Below are 18,278 nucleotides of genomic sequence, written 5' to 3'. Positions count from 1 at the left end.
AAATATGTGTTTTATTCAAACAAATACTAGTAATAATAATATGTATGTAACACAATATCATATATTATGTTTAATCTAAAACAGAAATTATTTCCGCACACTGTAACAACCTTTGAGTCAAACAAATCACTGTAAGTAGACCACTGGTTTTATACATCTACTAGTGTACTGACGGGTATTTTTCGATTCTTGATACCTTACATTCCAGCTTTAGACACAACCGTAACAAGAAAAGAATCCGGGATGATACCAGGTAACTGACTTTTCAGTCGAGCTTCCGGTAAATTTTGAGACAACAGACTGGCATCAAGGTTACAGTAATGAAAGTTATAAAATCGTCATTTCAAAAGCTGATATGGAGAAGTGTGATGTCGCCTCAATACTAAAGTTGGTAAATATACTATTATTAAAATAAACGGTGCCTACAAAACTATGCCACACCTTAATCAAACCTGTCAGTGCAGACTGAAAGTTTTACTCTACGAAAGAGACAGGCTATGTGGAGAGACTGAAAGCACTCACGCTTGAGGAGGCGTCAACCTGACACGCCTGTTTAATATTAACCTTTGCTGGTAGGCCCACTCTCGCCTGTCGAAAGGCTAGAAGGAGTATCAACATGATCTTTTCGACTTACTCCAACTGGAAAGGACGAGATAGACCGGTTTAGGGCCACAAGTGCAAGACACCTTCGATGAGAAAGTGAAAGAAAATGCTAAGGCAGCGCAGCGTATTGTTCTGATTTTCTGAAATGGCTCGTTATTTCATGTCCTTTTTCATCTTGACCTCCTGCCGAGGTGAGTTTTTCTTTTTTTATGTTTATGCTGATTTGTTGAACTTGTTGTGTGGGCATGAAAACTACACTTCAGACCTTCTTGCAGGCCTGACCGAGATGTTAATGATTTATCCAAAGTTGAGTTCCTAAGTCCATATTTTCTCACAGCAGATACAAATAAAATAAAAATTATGCCAGTGGTATATATTAGTTAGTACTGACTTAATGTTTCTGAACTCCTTCAAATACTTTTTGAATAATACTTCTTCATTTATAGCCTAACTGAGGCTATTATAGGAATACAGCATTACTTCTGAATACTAACCCAGGTGAAAAAGAAATATACTTAAGTAGCACTTTATTTGGATGCACTTATCATATTTTAATTGTACTATACTAAGTGTATATTAAGTGTGTTGTTTTAGAACAACTTAAAGTATGTTAAGTGTCATTTTAGAAATACTTATTCAACTTTAAGACAATTGCAATATATGTATTTTAATATACTTAGTTGTGTTAAAATGGACCTATTTTAAGTATCTTTACTGTAATTTAAATATACTTCTTTAAAATGAACTTAAAATACCCTTTTGTGCTATACTTGAAGAACACTTTAAATATATTTTAAATGTGTTCTCTGAACATTTTTATTAGCATTTCAGTGTATTAGTAATTTATTACTAGTATACTCCAAGAGCCACTATTAATATCTTGGGAAGCTTCTTTATGAAACCATTCAGTATGAGAATAATGCATTATTAATGCATTAAAAATATCTTGCAAATGCTCTTTTTAATAAAAATCAGTTTAAAAAAAAGTATTTTACAACACACACACATACAGACAACTAAAAACTTGTAAAACGTGTACATTACAAAAATAAATTCCTGTACATTAAAAGGTGCAGCAGCATGTAACACATCTTGAGCAAAATAAATAATCAAATAAAATAAAATCAGTAAAATGATGACATATGACCAGTATTACTGAAAAGTACACTATACACATCCCATCATTAAGGTTTGGACACTGGGCACGCCTCAGATGACCTCATGGCAAACTGTGCCACTTGACACCATATGTGCCACTTCTGGAAACTGCTTTAACACACAGCATCTGTGGAAGGGAAAAAGAAATATTTTGTTTATATCAAAGCAATATTACCTCTAATTAACTAACTACCATTGTGTGATTTTTTATTTTGTTTAAAGTTGCTGAAACACAATATGAACTTCATGTCTAACTGTTCTGATGATGCTAACTGTTTAGGTTCAGGTGAAATGGTTTTCCACAAGGGACCCCTCCCAGTTAATGCTCAGTTCTTCCATTACAACGTGATCAAAAACATTACATAAACACTACTGTACATTCAGCCAAGGAGCTGTATATGATAAAAGGTTATAAAACAGGTACAACAAATAACACAAACATACAGACTTGCTTAACAACTGTGCTGTCTACATGTCATTTCACATAAACACAGCAGTCAATTTGTGAAGTACAAAAGTGGCCAATTACTTAATGTATAAGAATATTTTTAATATAATTATTTTATCTCAAGAATATTTGTTTATTTAGTCTGACCCCATTGACATGTAGTGAGCGCAAAAACAGTAATGGTGTGCAGGAGCCAGACATACCTATGAGCACATTGTTGTGAGGGTCCAGCTGGTCCTTTGAGATTTTCCTGGCCTCTAAGCCCTCTGAGTGAGGCAACAATCCCAGGAAGCTCTAAAAGAAAAGAAATGCAGTTGCAAATGAGTTTAAATATTCAGTTAGGCCAGTACTTCCACCTAGTTTAGTTCTTCATTTGCGTATCATTATAAACACTGTAATTCTGTTCTTATAGCTAATCTTTATTATTATTCTTTATTTAATTTTCTTGAGCTAAGGCAGGAAATTCCAACTCTGGGTTTAGCATTAAGTTGTTTAAAGTTGGCAAAGGGTAGGTTCAAGTTTTAAAAGTTGAAGTTACAGGATCTATGACCATACAAATGGACATAAAGTTGACCAGTATTTCATACAACATCACATTTTATTATATTGTGTAGTCTGCCATTTCAGGACACAAAAACATTATAATTATATAATAAAACAATTCTCACATACCCTTGTACACTTTAACATTGCTGTTATAACAGAGTTATTGGTCACTGTAATGGTTAACGTTACCCCCTCCATGGTTGCAGTGAAGAAAAATCTCTAAAAAACAGTGTACCTTTAGAATGAATTTAAACCAAAATGACAACTGTGGTGATGTCTTTACAGACTATATGGGCAGGAATAATGATTATAGTGACCAATAATTTACTGTAAACATGGACATGTAAGTAGGGTAGACTATAAAAATGTGAACCTATTCTTTAGCACACAGACAGCAGCATATTAGCATTTATTACTCTGATAAAGACCTCACTGGTCATTTTAACAGTGCAAAAGCAGAATTGAAGGCTCATACACACACATTCACAGGCCTGCCTTGTTAAAATCTCATGCATCAAATTCCAGCAACAGGGTTACTGAGATTTTACATTACCAAAATTTTAGTAACATTAAAAACTGCCTTACAGCAAAAATCAATACATTACTGTAACGTTAATTGCGTTACTTTTGTAACGTGTTACTCCCAACACTGTTTAAGGCAGACGAAATTTGCTGTCTCGATTATGAAGCTATTAACGAGGTGGTATTATGCTCATTTTCAGGTTCAAAACCTTAATTAGGGGTTGTACCAGAACAGGTTTACATGGTTTAATTTTGAAAAAACACCATATTTTTCTCATACTGCACATTGTTGCAGCTTCTCTTTTCACCCCACGTATTGTACGTTCCGCTCTTGAGCTATAGAGTGATGCATCTTACTTGTACAAAATCTTTGTTAGGAGTTGCACATGTGCAGTTCTATGCTGCCTTGCCCAAAAATGCTACCATAGCGCAAATCGATAGACTCGACTCTACTCGGCCCTGCTCCGTTTTCCGTTGCAGACAGTATCCAGAGATAGTACGTAGCTTGTCATCATAGCAACGCCACACACAACGGCTGCGACGTAATGTTCAATGCGACACACACACCAGCGACCCACACAGCTTTCTCTTTTTTAAGTTAAAACATTTCAACATTACTCATTACTGAATTTCTAGTACATTTTCAATGCATTTAAGCGCACTTCTTTTTGACCTGGGAAGGAAGACCAAGAAATACAACTAATTAAAGCCTAATACTTGTGTTTTTTTAAATGTGTTACAACTTTGTATCCAAATTGACTTACCTTAACTTAAGTTTTCAGCTTATACTAAACCACATACACAACTTCAATTATACTACATTCTACATACTTAAGTTTACTGTCACATAACAAAGAGAAACAATAATTCTGAGAATCAAGGGAATATTTGGCAATGTTGCATGAAAAAATTACATTGAATTGATTAAATATAATTGAAACCTCATTAAAGGTTGTTAAGTAGACCATGAGTCAAAAATATTTTGTCAAACCACAAATTATTTCCTTGGTCAAGAACAAATAAGCACACATACAGTATATTAAAAGGTGTTTACACATGAACCCTAGCACCTATTTCCAGAAAAACACCTAAAATAACATACCCAAAATTAATCAGTAATAGCTCCTCAACCACTAGCCCTAGATGCATAATTCTGGTCTCCTTTGAAAGGTCAGAAGCTAAGGAACATAAATCCATTGTACATTAACATATTTATTTTACCATAACAGACTACATGGAGATCAAATACAGAAAAATTGCTATATTTTAAAGCAATAAACCATCAAAACCATCATAAGGTAGATTATAATGCACCTGGAATACAACTGTAACTGTAAATCTGATGAAAAGAAGCTAATATACAACAGTTATTACACAATCTTTCAAAAACATACCAGGCGAATGTCCATGTTTTGGCCATATTTACTGTTTAAATGTTCACTTTTATTGGGATAATCTTCAAGATATTATTTCTCTCCATACAACCACATTCCCAATAACATAAAGCTTCCAAAGCATTGAAATATTGATAAAAACAGTCAATATTCCTGTGACCAATGCATGCTCCCATGCTTTACAGGCCACAGCTTGAGAACAGAACTTCTAAAACGCTCTTTTTGTTCGTCTCGACGAGACGAATCTGTACATTTCCTGGATGTCTGTGTAGCTCCTACGGTACGCCAGCAGAGGCAAATAAAAAGCGCCTCCGCCAAACCAAACTCTTCTTCTCTGCTTCAATCTGACGACAGAAATGAAACTTAAGGCTTGTGCAAACTACACGATTATCAGCGTCGGCCGATGGCCGTGCCGTTCACACTACACAACTTGCCGTCTTGTGACAGGAGTCTTGAAGTCGTTGTGGCATTCACACTACCTGACTGATAGGTGATAGGTGGTCACACACTACACCAGCTGACAGCAACTCTGTCACCCCAGGCTGGTCTCCAAAACACGTTTTGTCAAGAAAAACCACGTGAAATGTGAAACGGAAATGGAAAATGACGAGAATCTACACACACGAAACATCTGTTGTTTGTTATTATAAAGATACAAATTATAAAGACAGAAAATCTGTGTAAAAGAATGGATTAGCACACTCAGGTAGCAGGGATTGTCTGTCCTACAGAGAGCTGGAGGGGAGTAAAAAGTGTTTTGCGGTGAAAAAGTAGCTGCCTGCTCTCATTAACTGGATGTGGATGTCGAGTCCGCCAGATATTTGGCATGCTAGATATCTGGCAGACATCAGCGATGTGTCAGAAATGTGTCGGGGAGCCATTTTGATGCATCCTTGAGTAGTTCACACATAAGGACTGGCGATCGCCGATCAACCGCTGATTTACCCCCGATCACAGCCTGGTGCAGTGTTGGCAAGACTAAACCTTATAACTTTTAGATTTTATTGGATTATATTAGATTGTGTACCTGATAAATTGGCAGTTTTATCAGATGTGTATTCCTGAGTTCTTGAGTTGTGTCTATGTTTCTGTGTCTAGTTGCTGGACAGTCTCCAATATATGCACTCAAGGGGCAGGAGGTGAACTTGAAACCAGCCATCACTGGACAACCTAAGGAAATTCTGTGGAAATATAAAGGCAACAAAGTAGTAGAGTTTAATGGCCATGACGAACAGGTGTACCACCCATATGAAAAAAGGATCACTCTTGACTGGATCTCTGCAGAGCTCAATATCGCTAAACTCAGATATGAAGACACTGGATACTATGAATTGGAAGTATACATGAACCAAGAGTTGAAACGTTCACGTTTTCTATTGGAGGTCATTGGTAAGTTTTTTTTACTAACTTTTTTAACAACGTGGTTATATACAGTTAATTGATGAACATTGGCATTCTGCAGCTGGAAGTTGATGTGTTGCTATAGCAATTCCATATCTTTGAATTCATGAAGGTATAAAGATATGGTGTATAACAGAAAGAAATTGTGTAGCCACACACGCAGAACTTAACAGAACATAAAAGTCTGACATTTGGGAAACAGTGTCCACTCTGACGCACCAAGCATCATCGATAGAAAAGTATGCCTCCTCTCATCTTGCCAGAGTCTCCGGAGCCGGAGAAACACGGATAAAAACCAACATACGCAAGAAAATACACTACCTGCAGTAAAGAAAAAGGAGATCCTATTCCTTGATAGATTCCCAATGCCCCAAAATAGTGGTTTGCCCTTGTTTTATTGTTTTACAACTTTGCAATACAATGGATGAAACTGATACACTTAACCTGATTCAGAAAACGTCTTAATTGTCAGAGTTCAATGCATTTAATGTGAGACACTATGCATACAACAACTGTTGCTCAGTTCTTTTACCAGTTGCAATATAATATTATAGTAGAGTGGCTATAAAACATACAACCCGAGGGTGTGGAGGCTTTTCCAGAGGACAATAGGGACTATGAAACATATAGAGGATGGTTCCGGGGAAATATAATGCAACAGACAGAAATCTTGAGGAAAACCTGCTGCAGAGAACAGCGACTTGTCAGAGGAGCAATCTAGCTAGAATATGTAGCATTAAGCAACAAACAGTGAGGGGAAATTGCAGTGGTCAAATGTGGAAGGCTGATACAGACACACAGAGTCAAGCCTGTTCTGCTACAAAAGGTGCCTCTATCAAATATTAACCTTTAAGGTGGGGCATACATTTATGTTAATCAGTGTCAAACCATGTGACACACTAAAACAATAAAACCTGTGGTGTGGTAGTGGGGAATATATTTATAGCCACTAAGCCTTTAGCATTGTCTGTGTTTCAAGTTGTTAATTTCATCATGGGAGTCAAGCCTTTATTGAGTCTTTTGAAACAAGACAATAAAGGAAATTGGTAGTATTTGTAGTGTTTTATAAAACACAATACATCATCATGTACTGTAAACAGAGTAGCAGTATCAGAAACATCTTAGACCTCTTCAGGCTGCATGCTGGAACTGTCGCTTTCTGATCAGAATCTTCTTCTCACCTGAAATGTTGTCTCACCCACACTTAACACAACAAAGTACTGTAATTGGTATTAAATATTCCAATTGACCTCCATTTGGTGAGATTTGCATCTTGTCATATGGAAGCCCCACAAAGCATTCTTTATTCAGTCTTTATAATTATAACTTTTGCAATAACTTGTTCTTTCTGGACTTTATGCCATTTAAAGCATTGATGTGTAATGGTTCATCCATGTGACATAAGGGAATCATTTATTTTCTCATTTAGGTTTGTATTCATGGATTAATTTTCATCTGTGTTTTCATATAGACCGAGTTGCCACACCCAGAATATCCTGTGAGATGGAAGATGGCAGCAGCTCTGCAACGCTAGTGTGCTCTGCCGAGTTCATACAGCCTCAGTCCTTAATGAAGTATGAGTGGGATTCACATGGACATGTGCAGCCTGGGCCAAATTTCACAATATCTCTGGGAGATAAACATGATGATGAAATATACACGTGTAGGGTGAGCAACCCTCTGAGCAATGAAACAGCTACATACACTGCAAAGGATTGTTACCCAGGTAAGACTTTACTTAGGCATCAGCTTTACTGTATGTTTATTGTTTATGTTGTGGAAGTTGTCATTTCAAGTACTTTCAGAAACTGATTTACACAGGACATTTGTATAATTTACCCACCATAAGTCATGGGTTTCATTAAGAAATAATGCATGCACTGCTGCACTGACAATAATGCTGAACTTTGATCTTTTTTTTACCAGTGGTGACAGAAAATTTTAATAAAAATGAAACACACAAATGATATATGCGCCATCTCCTTAGTAATATAATGTAATAAGAAGTTGCTACAAGTTTGAATTTTGTGTTTCTGTGCAGACAAAAGTTCATCTGCAGCACTGATTGCCAGCGTACTCACCATCGTTGTAATTATTCCACATGTTGTAGCCGTAGTGTATTGCAAACTACGCCATAAAGGTACAGTTCAAAAAGTTTCACCATAACCTGATGATCTATACAGTATATATTCACTGTATTCATATTCACTATATTCATTTCCATGTATTCGTAAAGCTATGTTTAACAGTTAAACTAAATGTAATAATACATAAGCCATGTATGTGCAGTACACACATGTGCATTGCACACCAGCAGCTGTTATTAGTGACTCTAATCTTCACAATGTCCATCTATCCATCCATCATCAACCGCTTATCCTGCGTACAGGGTCGTGGGGATCTTCACAATGTATGAAACAAAAACATACTGTTTCTTCTTTTCTGTCCTCTCACTCTCGGTTCCAGCATGTTTTGCAAAAAGAAAGAAAGGTGATTCAGAAAACCCATCAACAAAAGGTATGATACTGTATGTTTTCAGTGGTCTATCTCAGGAGTATTGTTCTCCTATTTTCTCTCGTTTTTTTGTAATTTACAGAAAATGGAAGGTTAGACGATGACCAGGTAGTCATTAAAGTAAATCGCTACCAGATGAGCATAGTGACTTTGTTTCTTGTAGCAAAAAATGAATAAAATAAATAAAGGGTGTAACAGTTTAATTTTCACTGGTGTAGTTTCTTCATTGTGTACAGGGAGTGTTGCAGATAAGCACTAGCACATAAGCGCGTACCTCCGAAGCTACACAATCATTTTAATTTTAAAAAAGTAAGAGAGAATGTTTTGAAACGTGTAATGAGTTGCATCTAGATCAGTCAGATTTTTGGAGAAACCTTTTGGCCTATCTTACTGTGTTAAGAAACACTTCCAAAAGTCATAATCCACTCACTGAACAAGCACCCACTGTTAGATTTATTTAAATATTTTATATTGATGATACATAATGATGGATACTGGTGCATCATGTGGTCGCTCTTTAATGGACTGTTTTACTTTAAGGTGATATCGTCTAAGATCTCTTTCTTTCGTACTGGTGTTCTATTTTGTATTTCAATCTGTTTTAGGGTCAGATGAGAAGACAGCTCAGGGTGATGAAAATAGGCGTCTTCTTGAAAGAGCACCCACACTTCCCTCTATGCAGCCACTTGGCCTTTTGCACCAAAGCAATAGGAATTTGAGGCCTAATGGCCTGGATAGAGATCACAAAGAAGATGTCAATTCAGACCGGAAGACTGACAACGGTAAAGGCTGCTGAATATTGTGCTTTATGATTTAAGAAAGTAGTTAAACGTGTGTGTGTGTGTTACAATAGTAGCAAAACCTGGGTTTAAAGCAATTTGATAGGAAAAGAACTGTATTTCCAATAATGGGGAAAGAACATTATGCATTGTGTCATTTTCCCTCTAATTTGTTATTTACAAAAGAGCCACATCCAAATGACTAAAGGCAAAAGTATTTATGATATTGATTGTATAGAATATGTATTTCTGTGAGTGTATTGGGAGTATACATATGAAGGTGAATATGGTGCAAAATGCAAGAGCTTGTAGACTTGATGTGAGCACTTGTACAGTATGATGTGAAAACTTGAGGTGAAAATATATTCACACACCCGTGTTCTAAATTTGAAGTCACAATTTCTTTTTTTTACAAAAGTGTAGACTGATTTTTACATAAATCCAGTGACAGCTGCAAACTGCTAATGCAGCATTTGCTCATATTATTTTTTCTTTGACGTCACATTTCAACATGAAAGTTCAGATTTTTTCTACAAGCTCTCGTGTTTTTTTCTTTCTGTGACTTCAAATTCATCTCGTGTGTAAATATTTCATACAAGTGAAAATTTGAACCTACATGTACATATTTTTGTTCTGCAAGTTATCACATCATATTCTAAAAGTGCTCACATCAGTTCTACAAGCTCTCCACTGTGCACCATATATGTACAGAACAGAATAGAGTGATGAAATTGAAATACTGTAACTTGTTTTGTTTGACCAAGTCTTAAAGCCAAAAGTGTTCAATTAACAATATAAAAAGAGAAAAGAAGCAAGTCATCACATTTGAGAAGCTGGAATCAGCAAGTGTTTGTCATTTTCGCTTCATAGATGACAAAGGTGATGCAGATGCAAATGAACCTGAACCAGCTGGTGTGGTGGACAAGGAGGATTTGGAGGTCTTCAGTGAGCCTGAACAGCCAGTTTTGGAAACTACTCTCTCTGAACCAGATTCACAACACTCAGGCAAATACAAAAGAAACTGATGCCAAGAAATGTATTAAGTGTGTGTGCTACAACAGCAAAACCTGGGTTTAAAACTTGATTACCATAGTATTACCTTTACTGGTGAGAGAACATATGCATTGGGTGGCTTTCTCTCTAATTTGTCATTATTTACAAAACAAAATATCTATCTTGTGCCTCAGCCACATGATTAAATGTCCTGACAGGGAGTGGAAAATACAACCTTTGTATTTAAATCATTTTAAATATTAATCATAATGATCAAACATTCAAAGGTATTTAAGATTTCTTTATTGTATCTTCTCACTTTGCCTTTTAGGACTTACTTACATAATAGTGACTTGTGTGTATATATATACATTTTGGGGGTATACAGTACAGAATAGAGTGATGAAATTGAGATCATTTCAGGGAATGGCGTGTGTCACAAATTATAATTAACCAAAACTAATATGGACTGAACCAGGAACCATTCTTTGTTTAATTCTTATCCTTTTCTATTTTACAGCACATGGTTTAGATGTACAAGATGGGAGGCCACAAAAAGATTACACTGACACAAATGTTATTTATTATAACTTATACACGTTATTGTTATTAACATCATACATTGCTCCTTACTGGATTGTTTGACTCCCTATTACTAAGACTGCTTCTGAATGGTTTGGTCTTATTCGTAGTCTTGAATTTCTTTTTTTTTCTGTTTCAGGTTTAGATAACAAGCCTCTGGATCCTATTGATCTGGCTAGCAATGACAAAGGTGATGCAGATGCGACGCATTTTACTGTAGGATTTGCTGGGATTAACAAGACCGGTAACATGTCTTTGTGCGTGTGTGTGTGTGTGTGTGTGTGTGTGTGTGTGTGTGTGTGTGTTACAATAGTAGCAAAACTTTCTTTGGCTGCACCTCTGCAGTGACAAATAAAAACTTTTTAGGCAGTGACATCATATCTCCTTTACCAGCTTATACCCACCCATAGTAGTGTTAGTGTTAACATACTGACTGTTGTATATTAGGCTACTTTAGTTTCCTTAGGTAAATGAAATGAACAAAATCTAGATGTCTTTTGCCAGCTAACGGTAAAGGCTGCTGAATGTATGCTTTCTGTTTTGGGATGTTTTATTTATATCATATATTATTGGTCACCCAACTTTTAAGCTTCAGGTTACTAATGGTATGAAAGATTGATTAGATTAGCTTTTGAGATTTAGGATTAACCTACATGTTTTACTGATTTACTGACTTCCTGCCTCTCAGTCTTAAGGTATTTTTTGAATTTGTCATTGTTCTTAATATTTTATGTTTTTTGATGATACTTTTTATTTCTATGTTTTACACTTCTTTTATGATGTATTAAGTTTATAAAATATTTTTGAAAGCTTGGAAATATATCTCATTCAAATAACTTTGGATCTCGTTTTGGATAAATTTGGACAAACTATTAAACTAAGTTATAAATAATAATCTGAATTAGTAATAGAAAAAATAGTTTGGTACATTATCTTTTATTATTAATGAAGTCTTTGGGGTATATAGTATACATTGTATGCTTTTCACTGTACTAGGAAAAGTGAGGGAATGGCATGCATTGTAAACTTAATGTAATATTTTATATGTTGAACCATGGAGCGCATAGCAAGAGGTACCGCAGTAGTTTAATTTATCTACTGATTATTCTTTATAATAATCCTGACAGATAGAAAAAGTACAAGTAGTCTCTTGCTCATAGACAATATAATTGATCTCCACCAATAATTAGCCTTTAAGAATGACAACAGCATTTCTTATTTTTAACAGTTCAAATTTAATTTATAAAAATCATGCCATGTGCTGTAGGAGGATTTCACCTTATTGCTTATTTATGTCAATGCAATCTGTGGCCTAATTGGAAAATGTCTCCCGATTGATTTTAAACCAAGATAGCATCTGAACAATAAAATTCTATACTTTACTTTTAATTTTTCACTCTTTTTACTGTCTGTTTCAGAGTCAAAGAAAAAGACAGATGATGAAGAGGAACCATAGTCACCTCCTGCTCAGTCATGTTTCCCTTTGACATAAAGGACACCACTGGTGAACACAAGGAAGACACCAACTCAGATCAGGTCAACAGAGAAACTACAGTACTGCAGAACAGTTCAGAAGGATAAGTACATGAGCAAGATTCAAACATGTCACAGGGAGAAACTGTATTAAAGAATGAGTGATGAGGTTGATTGTCAACACCTGCATGTGTTGATCAGCAGCGGCACATGCGTGTTCCTGTTGACCTCTAGCTCTTAGTCGAGAGTCTCTCTTCATAGACTGGTTTGGTGGTGTATAATGGGAAAAAAAATGCTGATGTCACCATTATTTTATGCATGGTTGACTTACTGCTGCTGGTTAACTGCCTGTTAGATCATCTCTGGCTGCCTCCAATGCGCTGCACAACATGGGTTATTTGTCCTTGTTTGTTATATGCCTTTCAAGAGTCTCCAGATACTGCACATATAGACCCAAGTCAAGATGAAGGTGGTAAGACCAGGCAGGACTCAGATGAGTCTGAGCAGCAGTCAGACAGCAGCACAACAGAGCCAGATAAAAGTGAGGGTGAAACTGCTGAAGATAAAAATGAGATACAGTGTGCCCAAGAAAAGAAAAGCCAGACGATGAGAGCCTGAATGAGGCTGAAGGGAGACAAAATTTTTTTTTATCAATTTAATAGCACATTAGCACTTATAAATCTCATGCTACATCTTTTGAGTCTACATGTTAGGGCGACACTACAGTTTAACACAAATAACCACTATTCTTATTAATCTCATATTGTGACTTTACTCATAAGGACTACTTGGTGGTGTAATGGAAATATTGTAAGCTTATTTGGACATCTAGTGACTGTGATGAAGTAAAAACAACAGACATTTGCCCATTTTAGAATCAAAATGCTTTATTAAAGGTGTAAAATTATGTTATGATGCTGTACACACATATGAAAGTAACCCCTGCACCCACTTTTAAAAATGTAATTTTTAATTTACATTTAATTTTAATCACTCACTCATTTATTATTATTGAGACCAGCTTGTTTCTGTGAATGCATTGCTGTGGTGAAATTGTTCAGAGCTCAGTGTATATTTGTCATTATTGATTATTCATTAATTATTTGTAATTACTATCCATGACACTACAGATTTTATTTGTATTTTGTTTACTGTTCTTTTGCCACAATTTTTGCTGATGATAGTGTGCGGGAATTGTTTGATTAGTAAAGGCCAGTGTGAGATTTGTGAGTTGTTTATTTCCAGTCTTTTTGTTATAAAATATTTAAAAAATATATAAATTGGGTGGTGATGGTGGATAAGACACATGCTTTGGTGTGAGAGACCTGTGCTCAATTCCCCACTGTGACACATACACCAATGTGTCCCTGAGCAAGACACTTTACCCCTAGTTGCTCCAGAGCCATGATATACTTAGCGAACTGACAGCTAAGCACAGCAAATCCATAACACATACTTGACAGGTGAAAGGTAAGTAACTGTAAGAACATTTTTATATCAGTAGGGGGCAGTGTCATACCTCTAGTCAGAGACAGATTTTTAGACACTATAAATTAGTAGTTTTTTTTAGGATCTTAACAGATGGTTGAAAGACATCCTATACAGAGGCACACTTTACAAAGACACCATTGAATAACATGATGGTCAAATATGGCTTTACAGGAGTTGATAGAACATTTATCTAAAGTCTAAAATATACAGATTTGTGATATTTCTTGGGTGATGATAATGAGTTGTATAAATGCAATGTGTGGGACTGTGCAGGGTCAAAGCTATTCAGAGAAGTTCAGAGAGGTTGTTGGTGCAGTTTAAAGAAATAGTTTGTACTTAAATGGAAAGTTACATTGCATTTTAGATATCAATGACTGTTGTAGAAACTTTCATTCATTTAGTGAGCAAAAGCAAAACACACAGTAAACCAGCAGTCAAACATATTAAAATGCTCAGTGGTGTAAACGCACAAAAGGCAGGTTCACCCACTGCTGGATGACAAGCTGTTGTAGATTTCTAGAGGTACTGGTTGGGCCATGTGAGAAAGTCATGCGTGATTAGTTTAACCTCCGAGTCACAGAGAAGTCTGTGATCTGCTACCACCTGACCTGTGGGTTCAGAGCACAAGCAGAGAATGAACAATATCGTATTTCTGTGGTCGCAACAAATACCATGGGGATATTAGAGTTTTGAATTATTTGTGGGGATCGGGGCTCTGCCTCCTCAGATGAGGCTCACAATGTGGTTCCACTGAGACATTGATGGCAACAAGGAAGGTCACAGCCTGGCTCTGTCTTCCAGTGGAGTAAAGATTTTTCCATGCCAACATGTTTTTATGTAAGCATATTTTTTCTGGGATGATTGTTACACCAAAGGGGCTTGTTTGAGTTTTTCCTGGATTGAAAAACAAACAAAAATGTGACAATGGCATGCCAGCCTAACTGGCCAGGCCAATCTTTTAAAGTAAGAGTACTTGTTTCCTTTTCCACATCACATTACACTGGAGTAAAATGCTCTTTCAGATACAGGCCCAATTACAATTTTCTCCTCAGATTGTTAAGGTTCTTTTTTGGCCTTGGTTTCAATAGGAGAGATAGAAAAAAAGAAGAATGGGCCACCCTCCAGAACTGCCTTTTATACCAGGTTGATTAGCATGCTGGCTTGTTTTAAATTGCCTCCTGGAGGGCTGACGCGAAATCGAACAATATCCTCTGGCTTTAGAGACTAGCCCCATAGCTTCTCATTTATTTTTATGCAGAGTTAGGACAGACTTTGGCACTGCTCCACTGAGGAAGCTGAGCCCGGGGAGGCCAGGTCTGGGTAGGTCAGGACAAATCAATTAATATTAGCTCAATAAAAGTTCTTGGCTCTTTCTAGGCCATACTTTACTGTGACAGTGCAACCTGGGCGCCCGCCATAATTAGGTGGGTAGATTGTTAAGTGTGGTTGAGACATTATAATGAAATAATATTCCTTTCCTATCTCTATAAAAGACCTCTATTCAGGTCTGATTTGTCTTTGGACCTGCTTTTACGAGAAGTGATAGTAGGGCATTGTTTGTCATTATTATTATTATACTATATTAAACAAGGTTTCCCTCTTGGGTGATCATGTTTATGACTTTATATTTTGGTCCAACTCAACCTCTATGCTCCTTTTTTTTCTGCTAACATTTCACCATCATGTAAAATTCAAGTGTGCCCAAGGTAGAAATATTATTATACCCATGGCAGCAACACCATAGTGGAAACACTTATTAATATACTACTTATATACCTATAAATGCTACAATTGGGACAGATAAAATAGGTGTAGGGTAGAAGATTGAAAGTTGTTTGACTGTCCTCTCTGACCCAAAAATGATCTCAGTAGTCAGAAATAATTCAAGTAACTACAAATACACCTCAGATCCTTTTGTGGTGTTCATGACAGATGCTTTGCTCTGCGAGGGGAAAACCTGATCAGGTCATTGTTGAGATTTATACGGCTATCATGTTGTCATAACTCCACTAATAAGGAACTTAATTTGAGGATGATATATACTGTTTGGTTGTATTCAAACAACACAGGGTCTATCAAACAAACCACTGTTGTCATGTTCATATTTGGTAGCCACAATATAAACACCGGTTATTAGACCTCCAGACTTAATATCAGGTCAGCTTAAACGTAATTACAGAGTCTCAGACATCTCCCTATTTCCTGGCTGGAGTTTTGGAGTTCAGTCACATCTTTGTGTCTGCACACTTTCTCTGTCACACAGCGTCTTGGCAATAATTTCTCTCTGAAACATCAATTGTTATGTCAAAAAGTAAATATTTTCTTCTATATGGCCAGGAAAAATCTTGGAGTATTTACATGTTTTTATTATGGTTTCTGTTGGGCATTTGCTTTGGAGACGGCTTCATCTTTGTGGTAGGGACAGAGAACCTTGCCAAATGTGTGCATTTTCGTATGGGCACAGCACTAAGCATGAAACAGAGACAAACAATTATTGGTGTAAAATAAATGTTCTACCTTTTTGTCACCATTAGAAAAGATAATTTAGTTTGACTGTATGTAAGTTGCTTTTAGGGGTGTCAGTTTTGGTTGTTTGGTGCACCCCTTTGGTCCAGACAGAAATATTTCTATTGGATTGCCCTGACATGTTGTACAGACATCCATGCTCCCCAAGAATCCTAATAACTAGTGATCCCATGACCTTTGACCTCTAGTGCCAGCCGCAGATTGGCATTTAGCAATGTTTTTTGATTTCTTACAACTATTGGATGAATTGTCATGAAATATGATTTAGACATTCAGCTGTACTTACTTACAATACTAATCACATTCCCACCAGTCTCAGCTGCCTCAGCTGTACTTTGTTTAGTGCTAATTAGCAAGTATTAGCATTCTAACATGCTAAACTAGGATAATGAACATAGGAAAAAATGCATCTGCAAAAGAACAGCATGTTAGTATTGTCATTGTAAGCATGTTAGCATGCTGGTGTTAGCAGTTGCCTCACAAAGCTGCTAGCATGACTGTAGATTCCTGGTCTGTGTTCTTGTACTATTTGTCAAGAAAAACAGTCATTTAGAAAGTGATAAATGTCCGGCAGAGCATGGAATCTTTACAGACAGATGCAATAGATGGAGAACACATTTGTATCTATGGTTTAGTATATTTGAACTATTCTCTTGCACTAAGCACCACTCATCTGGTTTCACGCTATTTTGTCTATAACAACCAGCACCATATGATGCTATTTGTCAAAGATAAGCTCCACACAAGTTGTTGAATGTTCTTGACTTTACATAGGCAACACTGTCACAAAAGCTTATGTTTTCCATTTGCTAACATTTTACTATTATTATAATATTATTATAGAACTATTCTACAACCATTTGTAATTAACTTTGGAGTGGAAAAAGTATGAAATGTCTATTTCAATGACTGAAAATATATCCTTTCAGCACCATGGACAGACAGTTTCTGAGAACCAGCAGAGGGAATCACTTAGTTTTTGTTTTCTGTTGTCATGTGCGTGTGTTTCTGTAAATACTTTTTTCAACAATCGAGTCGCTCAGAGCTTTGTCAGTTCTTTTATTTGAACAAGCTGTCTGTCAATGTGCCATGCTGACGTATCTGTGCTTGTGCACTTGCGGAACCTGACACAATTCTCTTGTGGCGAAATGGAAAACACTTGCAGCATACCGCCTGCCTCGTATTGTCTGATGGGAAGATTAAAGCAAATCCAAACAAAATTCACTCTCTTCAACTCTGAGTTGGTCGATTGTGAGACCACCAGAGGGGAAAAGCTCGCTCAACTATGTCATCAGATCACGTTATCATTGATCTCAGTCTACGGCTCTCCTCGTCTGTCTGTCTTTGCCTTCTGAAGTCTGCTTTGTGCTTTCAGTAACATCTCTCATGGCTCGCTGTTGCCTCTCATCTCTCGAGTCTGATAAGAAATCATGAGGACTTCACCAGAATAACACACTGCATTTGAGTGCACATGCACGTTTTATGTTTTTGGTGAGACTATAATCCCCTTTACCATTCTCTGTTAATAATGGGAGGGAATAATGTGTTGGGACTACAGCTATAGGTAATTGTTACCAGTCTTGGTGGTTTATTTGTTTGTCTTCACACCAAAAAGATGGCATTGTTCTCTGCCACAATCACAGAGCACTGTAGTGTTTTCATTGACAGCAAGGAGTATTGTTCACAGAAACTACTGAATCAATTCTGAGATAAATTCATAAGCCTTTTAAGCATAACTTCCACTTTGAGTATGTAACTTCACAATCAGGGAAACGCAAAACTAAATGTTTGACATGGAGGTCACCCACATTTAAACTGTGCCTTGGTTAATTGGTTTTTATCAGAATC

At 36.5% G+C, this 18,278-nt stretch overlaps 1 protein-coding gene across 2 annotated transcripts; it reads left to right on the top strand.

Moving 5' to 3' along the window:
• Positions 1-98: 98 nt before the first annotated feature.
• LOC123973931 (CD48 antigen-like) lies at positions 99-13,519 on the top strand. 2 transcript variants are annotated; one of them, XM_046054317.1, is made up of 9 exons: positions 99-794; positions 5,770-6,060; positions 7,544-7,798; positions 8,114-8,212; positions 8,539-8,589; positions 9,192-9,368; positions 10,236-10,370; positions 11,080-11,130; positions 12,359-13,519. In XM_046054317.1, exons 1-9 carry the CDS (start codon positions 749-751, stop codon positions 12,394-12,396), a joined length of 1,143 nt encoding a protein of 380 aa, XP_045910273.1. In that variant the 5' UTR covers positions 99-748; the 3' UTR covers positions 12,397-13,519. The 2 variants fall into 2 exon arrangements, with proteins under 2 accessions (XP_045910273.1, XP_045910272.1); XM_046054316.1 differs by having other exon boundaries at positions 11,080-11,184.
• Positions 13,520-18,278: the final 4,759 nt, after the last annotated feature.

The sequence above is a fragment of the Micropterus dolomieu genome, linkage group LG07 (assembly GCF_021292245.1).
Source record: "Micropterus dolomieu isolate WLL.071019.BEF.003 ecotype Adirondacks linkage group LG07, ASM2129224v1, whole genome shotgun sequence".
Taxonomy (NCBI): Eukaryota; Metazoa; Chordata; class Actinopteri; order Centrarchiformes; family Centrarchidae; genus Micropterus; species Micropterus dolomieu.
This window is presented reverse-complemented; position numbering and strand designations above follow the sequence as displayed.